General features: G+C 42.9%; 1 protein-coding gene across 1 annotated transcript in view; it reads left to right on the top strand.

Annotated features, from left to right (window-relative positions):
* SHTN1 (shootin 1) overlaps positions 1-15,813 on the top strand; it is a 54,216-nt gene extending 38,403 nt beyond the window's left edge. Inside the window, exons 12-17 of the mRNA XM_072340634.1 lie at positions 1,105-1,187; positions 3,260-3,369; positions 3,572-3,625; positions 5,944-6,064; positions 6,287-6,470; positions 13,877-15,813. Coding sequence (XP_072196735.1) covers positions 1,105-1,187; positions 3,260-3,369; positions 3,572-3,625; positions 5,944-6,064; positions 6,287-6,470; positions 13,877-14,087 — 763 coding nt within the window. The 3' untranslated portion in view covers positions 14,088-15,813. The remainder of the gene's footprint in view (positions 1-1,104; positions 1,188-3,259; positions 3,370-3,571; positions 3,626-5,943; positions 6,065-6,286; positions 6,471-13,876) is intronic.
* The last annotated feature ends 46 nt before the right edge of the window (positions 15,814-15,859 follow it).

The raw sequence follows: 15,859 nt of genomic DNA, 5'->3' as shown, positions 1-15,859 counted from the left end.
AAATACCACTTTCAAAAAGTCTTGGAAGTCTAAGAGCTCTCCTTGCCTTGCATGAGCCCTTGTTTTTGATAATCTTTCCCTCCATTTTATTTATTATTAAATGGACACGGATAACTAACCCTTTCTAACTTCTGTATGGGAAGTACATCCAGATTTCTTGCTAGCTACTGGATTAAATATGTTAAGACAAACGGTGAGTGGGGAAAATTCTGACCTTTGTCCATCTTGCTCTGTTTTTAAGAATCTAAGTGTTTTCTGAACAATTGTGTTAGATCTTTTGTTGCTTTTATCTTCATTAACTCACTTGGTTTTGCCTGCTTCTTTCTCATTAATGTATAACACAAATTAACTTTTGAGTGATTTTTCTTTGAGTCCTTTCCTAATTGGGGTAGGTAGCACTATCCATTTTAAGCCCTGTGGTAGCTAAATCAGCGCATTTCTTTACAGTACCATAAAATGTTTGTGAGCATAAACTGTTTCAGAACCTGGGTGCTGGATGGAGCTTTAATGCTTTATCTCAGAGAGGTCTCCCAGCTTCTTAAAGAGCAACGGGGAGTGATAAAGCCCCACTGACATACTGGATGCGTCTAGGAGCATCTACTTGGGCTTTAAAATGAATCATTTCCTTGCCTGGGTTTTAACAGTTTGACTGTGGTGAAGGGATAATTATTTAACACTGTAAGAAGATTACAAACTTGGAATTGGTGAGAAGATACTGATCACCATATTTAAGTGTCCTCTGGAGAATAATACTTCACTTTGATATCTGCAGCCCTTCCTTCTTGGATTTTATTTCGGTGCTGGAACAGCTTCAATTTGTCATTTGTCAGAATGAGACGCTGTCTTTTAATATTCAAATCTGAAGTGTTTTGATTTGTGCCTAATGTCTGTTAAAAAGAAATAAATTTCTCTGGTGCATTTTGATGGGAGGCGTTGTGGGGGGTAATTCAGAACATACATCCGCATTCAAGATCTGCTAAATGAGTCTGTAAGTAGCTGTGTAATCAGGTACAAGCAATCTGTTTGTGTGACGTGTTCACAGTTCATTCTAGGAGGGCGTAGTAGAGAACGGAGTGATAGTCTGCAGTTTTGTTTTCCTCAAAGGTCTCTCATGTCAATGATTCGCAAGCGGTCTCACGCCAACACCAACGTGAGCAAGAAGGAGAAACCTCCTCAGCAGGAGTCAGGTATGGCTCACCCTGCCACAAGTCGTGTATATCGTTCACCAGATAAAGCTAGTGAAAATGAACTGTGTGTACCAATTGTTATGCAAATGCTTGCAGTTGTCAGCATTAACGATCGCTGTCCGTGTCCCAGCATATTCATCTACCTTGCAGTCCAGAAGTGTGATTGCAGCCCAGTTATACGAGCTCTGAGGTGGCAGATGGTATCTTTGGCATTGTAGCTTTGCTTATGTAAACTCTATCAAGATCCCAAGCAGATTTGCATAGCCCTCTTCAGTTATCTATTCCCCTACAGCTGAGCTTGTGATCAGCATCCAATATATTTTTTCCAAATGGGTTTTAGTATGAACGATCACAAACCTTAGGGAAGATCTGCTGTAACCGAAAGGAAGATCCTGTCTTACTGCTTCTGGGTGTCATGCTTATTAGAGACATCAGCGCACTGGTTTCACTCACTGATGTGACAGAGATGTATCTTCCTTTATTAATCTTTTCCTGTGAGGAGAAGGATGTTCCTGTTTATCACAGACTTGCAGGAGCTAGTGGAAATGCTGCAGTTTTTATCCCTTGATCCATATCTCATGAAATGACCTCTCAGAGCTGACCGTACTGCTAATCCTTCAATAATACTGCAAAACTAAAACAGAACAGTCACGTGCTAAGGTGGCTCCGAATGCAAAATATCAGCTGAAATTGCATTTTATTGTTGTTTAATGGAAGCTGGAAGGTTGATAATGGGAGTTAAGTACAGATTGATAGATGGCCATGCACGCTTGAAGTGGCAGAGCCAGTCAGACAAGAGTTGCCAGTTAAAAGAAAACACCAAGATTTTCCTCATTGTTTCTCTCTCATAAAACAGTAGGAGTTTGTTTGCAGTGAATAGCTTAGCTTATTTTGGTGACACTTAAGCAAAGAAGGGGGCTAGAGAAGGGAGCCAGGGTGAAATGATGGAGGGTGTAACTGTTAGAGAAGAATTACTGCTTACTGATGGTAGCAATATTGCAAGCATGGCTGGATTACTGGATGGGAACAACAAGCAAAAAGAGGAAGAAAGCATTACCACCCCTGTTTTTTAGGGGAGGAACTGAGAAGTGAACTTGGACTTGGGGAATCTTTGGGAAATGGTGATTTGTCCGAGAAACAAGATGCTGGTGTGGGTAAAATGATGAGACGTGACCTTGTGCTGAGATCGCTGATGAAGAGTCAGTTTTATCTTTCAGTAATAGCTAAATTGTGTTCCCTTCGTTTATCAAGTTTCCTTACCTCGAAGCATCGTAGATGGTTTGATTGCATCTTTTTGTTGAGAGTTACAAACAGTGACTGCAGGGAATACTATGGAATTTATGAGTTCCCAAAATCCTACTTCATTATTTACTAGGAAACTTGAACACTTCTGACCTTCCTTCAGTCACATGAGCTGCTGCCTCTCTTAATAGTTGAATTGTTCTTGAAATACAAATAAAAAGGAGGAAAAGTTCTTTCTCGATCGAGTTGTTATATCCAACCCAGGGCTTGTTTTGACCCTCGTTAAGGATTTAGGATGAGTGGTTTCGATCCCATACTGCCAATTAAGCTTTTATATTTGAAACAGCCTATTTGTGAAATGAAAGCCTGACATTAAATTGGCTTACAATACAGAAACTGCATTTCTATGAATCATCAATAGTGCCTTGACAAGTGAGAGATCACAAGTCTATTTAAAATTCTTATTACGTAAGGTACAACGTTGCAGCTTTGAATAGCATCAACCATATTTCTCCGTGTGTTTCTTTTATATGGTCTTTTTTTCCCTTTTTGGTCTGTGATGTTGGGTGTCTTTTGTTAGAGTGTCCAGAACTCTGAAAAGTTAACGGGTGTTGTTGAGGTTCATCACAAAGTTTCCAGTTTCTCCTGTATGTTTTGCAGTCATGATAGAGAATCTCTTGAAAATCAGCCTGTTTGTTTCATGATGTGTAAGTTTGGGCTGGATATGGCAAGCAAGCTGTTCCGGAGACTGTTTAACATGGTATTTTCTTTCTGCTAATCCTCTGTAGTTCGTATTTAGAATGTGGTTATCCTCTTTGATTTTGGAACAGGTGAAGAAGTTACGGATCTGAAGAGACAAGCGGTTGAAGAGATGATGGACAGAATTAAGAAGGGAGTTCATCTCAGACCAGTCAACCAGTCGAGCAGACTGAAAACAAAGGTCTGGAATAAATACCAAAGCAGCAGTATTAACTGAGCATAGTAGTTCATACAAAAACCAGTTTTCTATAGAAGGTTCAAAAGAATACGATTGCCTTGCGTTCCTCTTTTGCTTTGCTCTGAGTTTATCATGGCCTATTTCCGCTGGGCCAGATTAGTAAGCATGTGTTTTATTAACATATGTGTATTATGTTTATTTACAGCCAGAAACACCAAAGCCCTCTGAAAGTGCAATGAAAGAATTAAAAGGGATTCTGGTGAGTTCACGTGCACTTTATATTTCATTGTTTTCATGGATTTGACATGACCTTCTGTGCATAAAAGCTTGTAATTGAAAGTTCTGTGTTGATGTTTTGGTTTGAAGCAGCAGAGCAGTGTGTTCTGGTTAATCCCTCAGTCATCCCCACTTTTGAGTTCAGTGCTATGGTGTTGGTCTTGCTGAGATAACTTACACTGGAGAAAGCTAACCTGTTAACTGTGCTCCAGGTTTGTCTGTTCCTGCCACTAGAGGGGTTGCTGTGTTCTGCATCTGCCATAGGACCTTTGGAGACTTTCCATATACTCGCAGTATTTTGCCTTTGTAAGATGGAATATGGTAAAATCCTACTTGTGTCAGAGCAGAACTCATACACAGTAGATGAGACTCTTTCTGATCAGCCGTAAGAGCACCTAGATAATAACTCCAATATTGCATTGGTTTATGCAAGACAATACAGCAAAGAGAATAACCACTGCAATGCAAATAGCTAATTGGGACTTAAAATCATAACGTATTAAACCAAGTCTTTTCCCATCACATTAAAAGAGGGGGAGAAGGGAAGAAGTAATGTGGAGAGCCACCAGACCTTAATGCCAAGCTGTAATTAGAATGGTGCTCAATTAAATATAGAGGTATAGAGAAAAGGAAGAAAATGCAACATGTTGGTTGCTTTAAATGGAACTCCATACATATGTGCATTGTCTGCTGTGGTGTGCTGTTTGTACTTATGCAGGCTCAACAACCCTGCTGAAGGCCCTTTCATTTTCTAATAGCAGTTTCATTTCTTTGATGCTGTATCACTGACATGGAGGGAGACTTGATTATGTACTTCAGAGGAAGCAGAAGGAGATCTATAGTTACAGTGTCTTGACTCGTTGTTTTTGGGTTCTTAAGGATATTTGCAGTGTAAGACATATTAAATAAGACCCAGTTCCTGTCTGCTCTTGAGACCAGTCATTATGCACAGTCAGACAACAAACATGGGGGTGGGATGTGATGGGGTAAACGGTTGTTGTTACGATGCTAATTACGCATTTCACATAGACCTCCATAGAATTGTTGCATACAAAGCATTTATGTTCTGTAAGGCGCAGAGTTTGAGCACAACTCAGTTGCTCAGGTTGCTTTTGTATACGTATGTTACTACAGGCCTGCAGCACAGTGGTCAGAAATAATGTATTTCTCAGTTAAATTTCAAATAGTCAAAGAAAATATGTTGGAAGTGGGATGTGGTGGTGCTGAGGGTTTAGTTGTCATGCTAGAAGCCTGAAAGCAGCTCAGCTTCTGCAGCTTGTGGTTGCCCTTCCTTTTGTCATTGACTGTTCCCACTCAATTTACATGTTTGTCAACAGAAGTTGTTAAGAATGGTTTTTATTTAAGCTATGGAAGAACGTAGAGGAGTCTGATATGTTTTGGAAGACTGAGTAAAGAGATTTCCAAGGGATTCCCAAGGATGGCAAGACTTGGAGGGAGACTGAGACAGTGTATGGATGCTGTGATTTCAGTTATGTGATAAATGTTTTGGAGAAAGTTGGTTTTTCAAGTGGGTGCTGTTCCAGTAACTGAGCTGTCAGGTGGGAAAGACATGCAGTATTTTCCATGTGCCTGTTAAAATGAATGTGGGCACCTTTGGGAAGTCTCAGGCTTCAATTAAAGCCTTCTCTTCCCCTTGAGCAAAATGCTGCTGTCACAGCTTAGCTGAAACAGAACACTAACGCTGGCATAAAGCAATAGCAATACAACAGTGGATTTCTATCCTGCACATGTAAAACACTGTTTTAACCTGAAAGCTAATCCTGCGTGTCAGAGAAACCATCAAGTGTGTGGAAATATGCTCACATTTATGCCAGATCAACCAGATTCTGTGATACAGTAACATGTTGAAATTGCAGCTGGTGCTCAGTGACTTCTCCAGGCGTGTGCACACCTGAGTACAACACAAGCACACTAAATGCACAGCATGCTGGGTGAGAGAAATGTGGCTCCTTGGCATTTTGCTAATAGAGGCAATGTGCAATGTTTGAAGATCTTCTAAGCTTTAAGTCAGAGCTTCACTGCAAGCATCAATGTTTGTTTATTAGGGATCCACAGCATTGTTTCTTAAGCCTGATATCAACCCTCAAAGGTAGGCAGGTATGGTTAATCCACAGATAAAGTTTAGATGCTCTCTAAACTGTAGGGAGAGTTTTTCAGTTAACATAGGACTGCACTTGTCTTCCGGAAACTGAGAAGGCTGTCATCACATAGCAGGTGTGGGAGGTGTGGTGCAGTTTGTTGTGCACTCAGGGAGCTTTGTATGCCTGTTTCTTGCTGCAGGAAACACTGAACAAATCCACTAGTTCCCGAAGCTTGAAGTCCCTCGAAACAGACAGTGGTGAGACTGAGCTGGAACGAGTTCTGCGACGTCGGAAAGTGACTACTGACCAGGACAGTGGCAGTAAGTGCCCCGACTCCTTGATACATCTCTACCTGCTCCTGCATTGAGATGCTCTTGAAGATTTACTTTCTCTTCCATACCGTTGCTTTTTCAGCCATTATGTCTTTAAAATTACTCTTGAAAAATCCATTTTGATTCCTGCAGGTGACTTGAGTTCTTAAGCCTTGTCTCTAGACCAGTCAACTTGGCTAACATAAGCTTTAAACTTTCTTTGGGTTTTAGATCCCACTGGAATCTTGGCCACGTCGGAATCCAAATCTCTGCCTGTGTTGGGTTCAGAAGCCAGCGGTGTACAAACAGCGTCGAAGAAGAAAGATCTGGAGACAGAATTCAGTTCCAAAGTACCCAATTCAGGTCCTGTTTCCAACCAGCTGAAAGATGTCACGGATTCCAAAGCTTTGTTACAGTAAGTAAAATATGGTTTTCTCGATAGCGTTCAGTACTACATCTGTTTAGCTGATGCGTTTTGAAAGTGGTTTCACTTCAGTGCTGCTTAATAGGATAAATGTAGTATCTACAGTTCTTTGCCAGTGATTCCTCAGATAATTCAGTCTCATGTGGAGAAGGTTGAATTTCCTGTAGTAAAGCTCCTTTCCTGTAGAATCTGTGGTCCTTGTTCATTGCAATAAAATGTTCTTCTCTGCCACCAACAAAAGAAAGACCTCAAGATTTTTTGAGGAGCAGCAAAGTTGAGGGATTTTCCATATCCCAAAGAGCACGTTTAGTTCCAGGGGCAACTCCTGATGTTATTTTTTAAGATAGTTTTTGCTCAGTGACCTCAGTATAATAATATTTTCAGATAGAATCATAGAAGTCTTGCTGGTCTGCATGCAGTTGTGCTGGGCAGTTGCTGTCAGAATGAAATGAATGCAGCCTATTACCCTTAAACGTATTTGGATAAAAACTGTGTCTTACCTTAAGATGTTGAAATTGAGGTTCTTCAGAGGAAGAAATAAAAAGCAGTTAGTCCTGTGCTTGCATAGATGGAGAGAGGGGTCTTTTATCACGGTGGATTGAAGATCCAAGGTGCCAGTTTGGTATCAAGGAGCTAAACCTGCTTTAGGAATACTGGTTTCAGGCAGATCTGCTGGAGGACTGGCTTTGTAACAGCACCACCCTCCTTGTGAAGCTGGGCTGTGCACTGGCTTGGAAGTTCTCCTCGTGCTTGTTCTTATGAGCTGATGTTTACTTCACTCTCCTGCAGGTACTTCTATCGTTTATTCTTGAATGGGTGAAGAGCCCCGTTTCCTTTCTGTGCCCAGCAGTTTTATTTACACCCAGTTTTCAAAGCAGGCCACTTTTTCCACTCGTATTTTCCCCTTTTATTTCATCACAGTATTCTTAGAAGTAGGATAATCTTCAGTTTAATTTAATCAGAAAGACGAAGATTTGTTCAGCAGGTAATTGGAGATGTGAATAGTGCAGTTGCGTTTGGTTGGACTGCTGGAAAGGTCCATCCTGTCAGAAAGGTGAGGTTGTTCCTGGAAAATACTGTTTGTAGTTTGTGGATTTCCACAGTTTGGAGCAGAAAACCTTCATCAGAAAAACACAGCAACTCCCACCACCTTTTGTCTACCTTTTATTCCACCAAACTAAGTGGAAATTGCATTTGCAAGAAAGGAAATGAAATAATTGCAGGCCCCAAGGTCTTGTAGAATGCGTGGTGAATTGACAGTGAAAAGGATCTTGTGTTGACAGTCACAGTTGTTATGTGTTATAAAAGCGTACGTGAAGCTCAATTTATTTCTCAGCTTGCCTATTCAGTGACATCCTAAAAGACACATTTCATTTTAATTTATCTGTTTAAAGCATTAAAACAAACGTGATGGGCCAGATTCCTCAGGGCTGCTTTGTGCCCAGTCACTGGTGTAAACCTCAGAAAGCACTGGGGATGGTTCTCCAATGGGAGAGAGAAGGTGCCAGGGCACTGCAGCCCATCTGCTGGGTGGGCAGGGAGGAGTGGAAGTAGCCAAGGTGCTGCTGAAGTGCAGGTACTTTTCTTTGCCTTCTGGGTGCTGCTTGTAGCAAAAGTGAGTAGAGGTGTAGCCTGCAGACTGCAAGGAGTGCGGTGCTGTTGTGAGACAGGGTTCATTCCAAGCAGACGTTGGAAGGAAGTTCATTTGTTGTACACATCTGACGGCTTAGATCTGTAAGCAGTGTTCTAGGCTTCCCTGGGCGCAGCTGTACGGGCAGTTTAGTTTGCAGTGTATTTCTGAAGGGAATCTCCCTGTTGTCCCCTTTTGCTGTGCTCAGATGTGCATCCTGCAAGCGGTTTCAGTGCAAGAACCAGATCCCCAAGTTCACTCTAGGTTGAAGCTAAGTCAGAGATGTGATGCAGCCTTCAGTGGCTGGCCCAGGGGTCACACAAGAGCCAGTTCAGTGCATAACCCCTGAAGGGTACTGTGAGGACATGGGTGCAAAGCACGGGCTGTGTCTCCTGCTGCTCTGCTGTTTCCTAAAGCAGTCTGTGTTAACTGAACGAACCGCGTGCGGCTTTCACCAGGAACCCTCCCTGACAAAGGCATACAAAAGACTTATTGTGGCACTTCTCCCTATTCATACCTGCGATAGAACGATGCAGCTGTCTCATCATTTGTGATTCCTTGAAGTCTGACAAAGGTGTGACCTCCCTCAGCTGTTTGCAGCAGCCAAGTGAACCTTTTATGGCATGGCAGAGGATTGCATGTCTCATAATCCCCAGGTGTCTCTTCCAGTGCACTGCTTAGCTCTTTTGTTTGTTTCCAGCTAGATTTTAAAGCACAGCTTCATGCAGAAAACCTTACAGGTGTAGTCGTGCATGAGGTGTTCATCTTTGCAGCGCTGTCTCTTCACTAAGACTTGTGGTCTGAAAGAGGGTAATACTTAAAAACATTTAAGTGCTGCCAGCCTTATGCACCTTTCCTTATTCACATGAAGTACAGCTGTTCTTATGGAGAAAGAAGGACGTGAACAACGCTGACAGAATTTGGTTTGTTGAGTGAAGTCCAGGTTCCCACACCAGCACCAACTTGGTGACAACCTAAATGCTGTGAGACAGTGAGACTGCAGTCTTTGGTTCAGGCAGGGCTCTATGCATGACGTGGTTATTGCTGCAGCTCAGTGCTTCCCCAGCATCACCCCCAGCACAATCAGATGGGGGCAGCTGATGCTGGTCACCAAAAGAGGAATAATGGAAAAAGGCTGTGATGTAAGTCAGTGTGGTTCACCCCGAGATTTCCTGGTATTCAAACTGATGATAACTCAGTTAATTCAGAAGGAAAACTTCATGTGCAAACCACAAGGTTAGGGGTAATTTCAGAGCAGGGAATTGCTGGAACACAGGTGTGCTGCCTTGAAGCAGATGGCTTGGAATGTGTGAAGTTTAGCTGAGGTGTGGCCTATGTGAACTATATGTGCCCTATAGAGGGACCCAGGCCTTATCTCAGTGTTCAGGTAACTTCCTCTGGAAATCATTTCCCAGATGTTTAACACAGCATGGCTGTCATTCTGTGTCAATTGCTTAGCAGATGGCAGGTGACAGCGTGGCTCCTTTGGGAACGCGGAGCATTCCGTGACTCCCTGCAGTGCAGACACAGGAGGGAAAGGTGTGTCTGCCTCTGCCCCGTCTGTTTGTTTTGCCTGTTCCTCACCCCCAGAATTTGGTAAACGTTTTGTTTCTGGACAGCAGAGACCTCTGAGAACAGTGAACTGCAGAGAGGGTTAGTCTTAATCTCATGATTTTCTGCAATTAAAGGATTTGTCCTCCTTCTCCTGGCTGTAATCTTAGTACCCCTGAATCATCCACCAGCACTGCAGGAAGCGGCTCAGCCGCAGCGAGGCAGAGCTACAAAGGTTTTCCAGGGCAGCTTTTGAGCGTGGGCAATTTGGTCTGAACAGCAAATGAAGGAAACAATGGGATGTTCTGGAAGTTTGAGGTCTCCTATAGTTTTAACTGTTTTAAAAGCTACTGTCACGTGTGTTTCTTAGGCACTGCGCTGCATGCTCTGACTCGCTGCAGGCAGAAACTCTTGAAGGCTCCTCGTGGAAATTAATTTGCTGATCTTTTTTTGAGCATTTTCCAAGCAGTGCCTAAAATGGGAAGGCTTTGCCATGACTTGATCCTGCAGAGCAGTCAGTCTGCGGTTGCTTTCTGCTCACTGCTGCATCGTCACAGAGGTGCTTCTGAAATGGAGCATGGTGCTTTCTTCATGAACACCTGTTGGCAGACACCGGCAGAGGAAGGAGCCAACAAACTAATTCACTTGTGTCACTGTCCGCATCCCATGTAGCTCGCATTGGACAAATGCTGAATTGAAGCCTTTTTCAGGCTTGTAATCGGTGTTTTTCTTCCTATTGTTTGGTTTCAGCCTTTTGGTTCCACCTGTTGCTGTTGAATTTAAAAATTCTGAAGTATTCAGTAAACAGGGAAGGATTGATTTGGAGTTTGAGTAGTTTTATTTGAAGAAGGACTACAGGTGTCTCAGTGCTCCAGAGCAGAGACCTCACTGAGAGGCAAGGACTGCATAGTTGGTGTTCTGCAAATGCTGGCTTTTCTATCAGAGCTCTTTAGCCTGGGTTCTGTGTGGAAGACCAACCTGCAGTTCCCCATGCTTGCGCAGTGGGCGTTGCTGGAGTAGATTTGGGGCGGTATTTTCTAAATAGAGTGTTTAAATAAATGAATACATTTTCCTGGATGGTCCATTTAGTGTTTTGCTTTTGCATGTTGTTAGAAAATTGGATGAGACTTCTTCCAGAATTCTTTTTTGCAATATTTAAATAACATCCTGGTTTCTAATGGAAATATGTTCCAACGATTTCATGAACAGAGCATCAAGGAAGGTTAAATCATAGTAAGGTTATCATCCTAACCGGAGGAAACAAAGAAAATCATAGAATTATAGAAGGCCTGTGTTGAAAAGGCCCACAGTGCTCATCCAGTTTCAACCCCCTCTTATGTGCAGGGTTGCCAGCCAGCAGCCCAGGCTGCCCAGAGCCACATCCAGCCTGGCCTTGAATGCCTGCAGGGATGGGGCATCCACAGCCTCCTTGGGCAACCTGTTCCAGTGCGTCACCACCCTCTGTGAAAAACTTCCTCCTGAGATTCAACCTAAACCTCCCCTTTCTCAGTCTAAAACCATTCCCCCTTGTCCTATCGCTTCCACCCTTGTAAACAGCCGTTCCCCTTTCTGTTTATTTGCTCCCTTCAAGTACTGGAAGGCCACGAGGAAAATCCAAGTCTCAGTCGACTGTCTGATACTGAGTTTGTCCTTTTGTATTCTTACTGTAGGTGATTTACAAAAGGCCCAGCAGCACTGCTTCACTGATGATCCATTGGCTATAACCCTTTAATTGCTTTTGATATTCTCCTATAGCAAGCAGTCCTTCTTAAGGCTGCACGGAACTTTGTGTACCTCATACCATTAATCTAAAAAGCATTTGTCCTTTAAATCAGGTTTTCATAGTACAGAGTTTATGTACTGAGTCATAAAAATAGCCCTATGAACAGTTACGTATGGATAATAGAACTAGGAGCTCAATTTCTGGCTTAAGGCTGTAGCTGGACAAACAGCAAGAATACTGATAGCAATATTAACAAGCTCAATGAGGGAAGAGCTTTGCGTAGGGCCGGACTGGACAAATCTGTCATCATTCCAAGCTGGCTAACTGCAGCTATACTAATTGCTTTATTTGTAATAGCAAAAACTGCTCTTTGAAAGAGGGCACCAAAATTACGTTCATTCTTGCACTGAAACTTTGTTATGGCTGCATTCTGCACTTGACAACTATTGAGCAGGAGCTACAAATCCCTAATAAGTAGGGTTAATAATTTCCAACAATACCTCGGCTCTAACAGCAGCACTGTCAGGCTGGAGCTGCGGCAGCGTAAAGGATTTGAAGAAGGGGATGCTCGCACAACGCCGCCTGAATAGTAATTCTTATTTTTATGCTCGAAACTCTGGTTTAATCACTGGTTTTCTCCATTAAACTACCTTATATCGACATCTTTCATTTTTCTGACCTTTGAAGGTGGTAAATATGATTGCTGTTTTATCCATTTTTGTTATAAATGAAAAAGACTTCAGAGCGTTTGGCCGTGCATCAGTTGTTGGAATGCTGCCATACACTAATGCAGACTCCCCACTGTGAGCCCAGCGAAGAATTATACTTTGATTCACCAGATTGTATTAAATAGTCCAGCTGTTGGGATTTGAAAGATAGTTACCTCCAAAGTGAAATAGAAATGAACTTGGCATTTACGGCTTTGACCATTTTTATAGTGTTGGGCAATCAGCTTTTCAGAGGTAGCACTTTTAAAAATAACCCTCTTCTTCTTACACTGCTTTAAAAACTTTAATTTGCTGTAATGTTCCAAATAGTTTGTCGCGTATTCCCTGGAATGATGGGCAACTTTTGCATAAAATAAACATTATTTTCCTGATGATATAAGTAGCTTCCCACAGTAATCAAGTGAGCCTGAAACTGCGTCTATTAGCACCGCTTTCTGAATTAATTGACTTACACTGAAGTTCTAATGGTAGAGACAACTCTTGTAATTAAGGCTTCAACGCGGAGTTTCATTCAGTACCTCCAGCGCTTCAGTAGCGAATGTGTTACCTTTGCAGTAAAAACAACAAAAAAAGGCCATTCCTTATGAATAAGCGTGAATTTTAAGAAAATAAAAGTGGCTCTAGATTAGTAAATGGGCGTAGTGCACATAGGAGCCTTCTTATGGTAATGTTTTCCATCCATTTTGGTGGTTGCAGCTATGTAGTCATCCATACAGAGTCCACCCTGTGGTGTAGGGCTCTATCTGAAGCTGTGCTGGGTGTAGGTGCACAGCCATAAGAACCTCTCTTTGAGCATATCTGGTTATGTACCCACACGCATCAGAGCCAGCTGCTCTGGAGGGCTGGTGAAGGAGCCCATGTACGTGAGCTGTGCCTGCAGAGCAAGGCAGCTCGTGGGGCAGCCTGAGGATGGCGTGGGAAATATCCCCACCTGCCACGTGTTCAGGTCACGCTGTCCTCTTGTTGGCCTCTTTCTATTCTGGTGCACCCTGGCTAATCTAAGGATTTACCTGCATGCTCTCAGCACTGAGGCAGAGCTTTTGAACGTGGACGAGTGTCGTTAGTGCTTAAGCCAGCCTCAGTGTATAATCCTGGTGACTCTGACCTTTCCTTCCTCTCTCCTTGCTCTGAGGGATTTTCATCTGCAAGAATCTGCTCTGCAAGCGGTCAAGGCCTACTCTCATTTCTAAAGCAGGGAACACAGGTCAAGCGCTGCTCTGTATTTCAGCAAGCCCATTGGGTGAGTTATCAGAACTCACCTGCACTCCCTCCCAGCCTGTTGGTGCTGAGCTACAGTAGAAAATCTGCTTTTGCTGCTCTTAGCTTCTGGTGTGCAGTCAGGTGCGGTGTAGTGAAAGCCCCAGGATGCAGATGTGGAGAAGCAGCCATGTTTTGGGCTACAGAAAACAGGAACAGGCAGCATTTTCTCTTGCTGGATAAGGGGATCCTCAGTCCAGCTCAGAGATGACGAGAGAGAAAATGAATTCTTACGCTTATCTTTCAGATGATACCCTGTGCTCCACAGGTTCGTTTCTGTGATGAAGCATCTGACTTGACTTGTGTAACAAACGATTCGGGAAGGGTAGTGCGACTGCTGCGTTTTGTGCGCTGCTATCCGTATGTAACAGCTGGGATCTGTAAAGCTGTTTACCAGCCGAGCAGACCAGCGCAGGTCACAAACAGTAATAACATATGTGCTTTTCTGTGGTTTTCTGAAATCCGTGCGTTGTCGCCTGTATTCATCTCTCTGTCCTTCTTCCTTTAGATCACCGAGTCCTACGGAGTTGTCAAGAAAAGCTTCTACTAGTGAAAAAGAGACAGAATCTGTTGTAGTGTTAGATCCCGTGTCTGCCGGTGGACATCGGATGACTGAAAACGCACTGAATCAGAACAAAACAAAGGAAGAAAAAAGCGAGTCGCTGCATAAAGAAAGTAACGTTGAGAAAATAAGAGAGACGGACAGTTCTAACTGTTAATCCCCGTTCTGAAAGGCTGTAGCTTTTGGGCGTCACGTCAGTCGCTTAGGTGCTGTACTGGGGGCTGCAGCCTGCGCTCCAAACAGTTGTCAGTAACACGGATTGAAATGGTCTTTTGTATGCAGTTTTGTTACGTGCAGTAGTGTTAAATAATGATATATCACTCAAAATCCCTTTCCCTGTTTAGTTTTCAGGTATGGTTAATATTTCCTTAGGTATGGACGGTTGCCTTACTTTTCTTTAAACTGCATTTGAAAAGGCTTTTTCAGTTATTCTTTTATTGAGAAGCTGCTCTGCTAAAGGTCCAGAAGCCCCTCATGTCCCTGTTGAGTTTGGGGCAGAGCCTATGCGGGTGACTGCGCTCCCTCAGCTTTAGTATGGGGGTATTTTGATAATTAAAAAAAAAAGAAGCAATTTTTAGACACGTTGCTTTAAAAATATTTTGATATCTACCGACAAAGTTTTGTACATCTGCACACAGCTGCCTCCATGCAGGCCACTTGGATGACGCTGAAAGCACAAAACGTAACGTTTCTGTTGTAGTTTCCCAAGCACACAGCGAGCCCAGAGACGGAGGCATTGCAGCGTGTCGTTTTGTCACCGTGCCTTCTGGTGATGGTAGTGCCAGAAGTCTGTGAGGAGAGTGCGGTGCTCTCTTTTGGATCAGCACCTCTTCAAATGAGGATTTATCTCCTGGTTTCTCTTTCAGTCTTACGTAGCACTTTGGTACGGATGCAGCTGAAGTCTGCGTGTGCTGCTGCAAGAATGAGTTATCGTGGGCTTCTTGGAATTCCTGCATTTGAGATTCAGCCGTTCTAGGATTGCAGGTCATTTGGAGTCAACATCTTGAGATGTTCCCCGGTGAAACCCCGTAGCATCAAGAAAGAATCCTTTGCTTTGATCCTAGTACAGAGCAGAGGCTTGAAGTTCTCCTTTAGGTAACACTTTAGATTTCTGTATTTGGTAACGCAGCTCCCTGTTTCCCTCAGCCCTGATTTCCTATGAGGACAGGGAGGTTGGTGCATAGCTGATTTGCTGCGTTGCCACTTCCCATTCTACTGTAGCTTGTTTTTAAATCCAGCACAGTACCTCATTCTGTTACAACGAACAAACCAATGTCATCAGGGAACAAATGCAAAACCTAAGGAGGATCGGTGTAACTGAAATTGCGTGCTCGCGTACCGGAATGCACTTGGGTTATTTTCTGTTTAATGGTTTGAAACAGCGATAGTGCTGAAGGACGACTGTTCTGAGTTTGTTAGTTTGGCTCTGCATGCAACTGTCTGGTGCTTTTTCTCCAAGTGAAGTGATAGTAATGAGTGTGGTGGTTTCACATCTTTTCTGGTGTTTCTGCATGTTTGCTAAGATAATCTTGGATTTGATCGAATTACTGAACTGTGTTTAATTGCTAAACCTGGGGAAATTTGTCTCTCCTGATTTGACACTTTGCTTTCTGGAGGGTAGTGGTGGTTTTGGTGGTTGATTTTTCACTCATGTATCTATTACACTGAATACAAAATGCAGCGTTTTATATATGCCTTTTTCCTTGGGTTATTACTGCTGTATGATATACGTTCAAATTATAAAAAAAAAACGAACCAGAAGTTTAAAAAAAAACCAACAACCCAAACTTCTTTTATGTGAACTCTTTGTTACCTGCAACATAAATAATTTATTTATCTTTTCTCTGTTGCTTATTAAAAAGACTACTGACGAGTTTCCCAGACCTTGTGAAGTTGTTATTCCTTGCTTCAGACTGAAGCGAGCTTCCT

The sequence above is a fragment of the Excalfactoria chinensis genome, chromosome 6, assembly GCF_039878825.1.
Source record: "Excalfactoria chinensis isolate bCotChi1 chromosome 6, bCotChi1.hap2, whole genome shotgun sequence".
NCBI classification, from domain to species: Eukaryota; Metazoa; Chordata; class Aves; order Galliformes; family Phasianidae; genus Excalfactoria; species Excalfactoria chinensis.
Note: the sequence above shows the minus strand (reverse complement) of the source record. Positions and strands in the feature narration are given on the sequence as shown.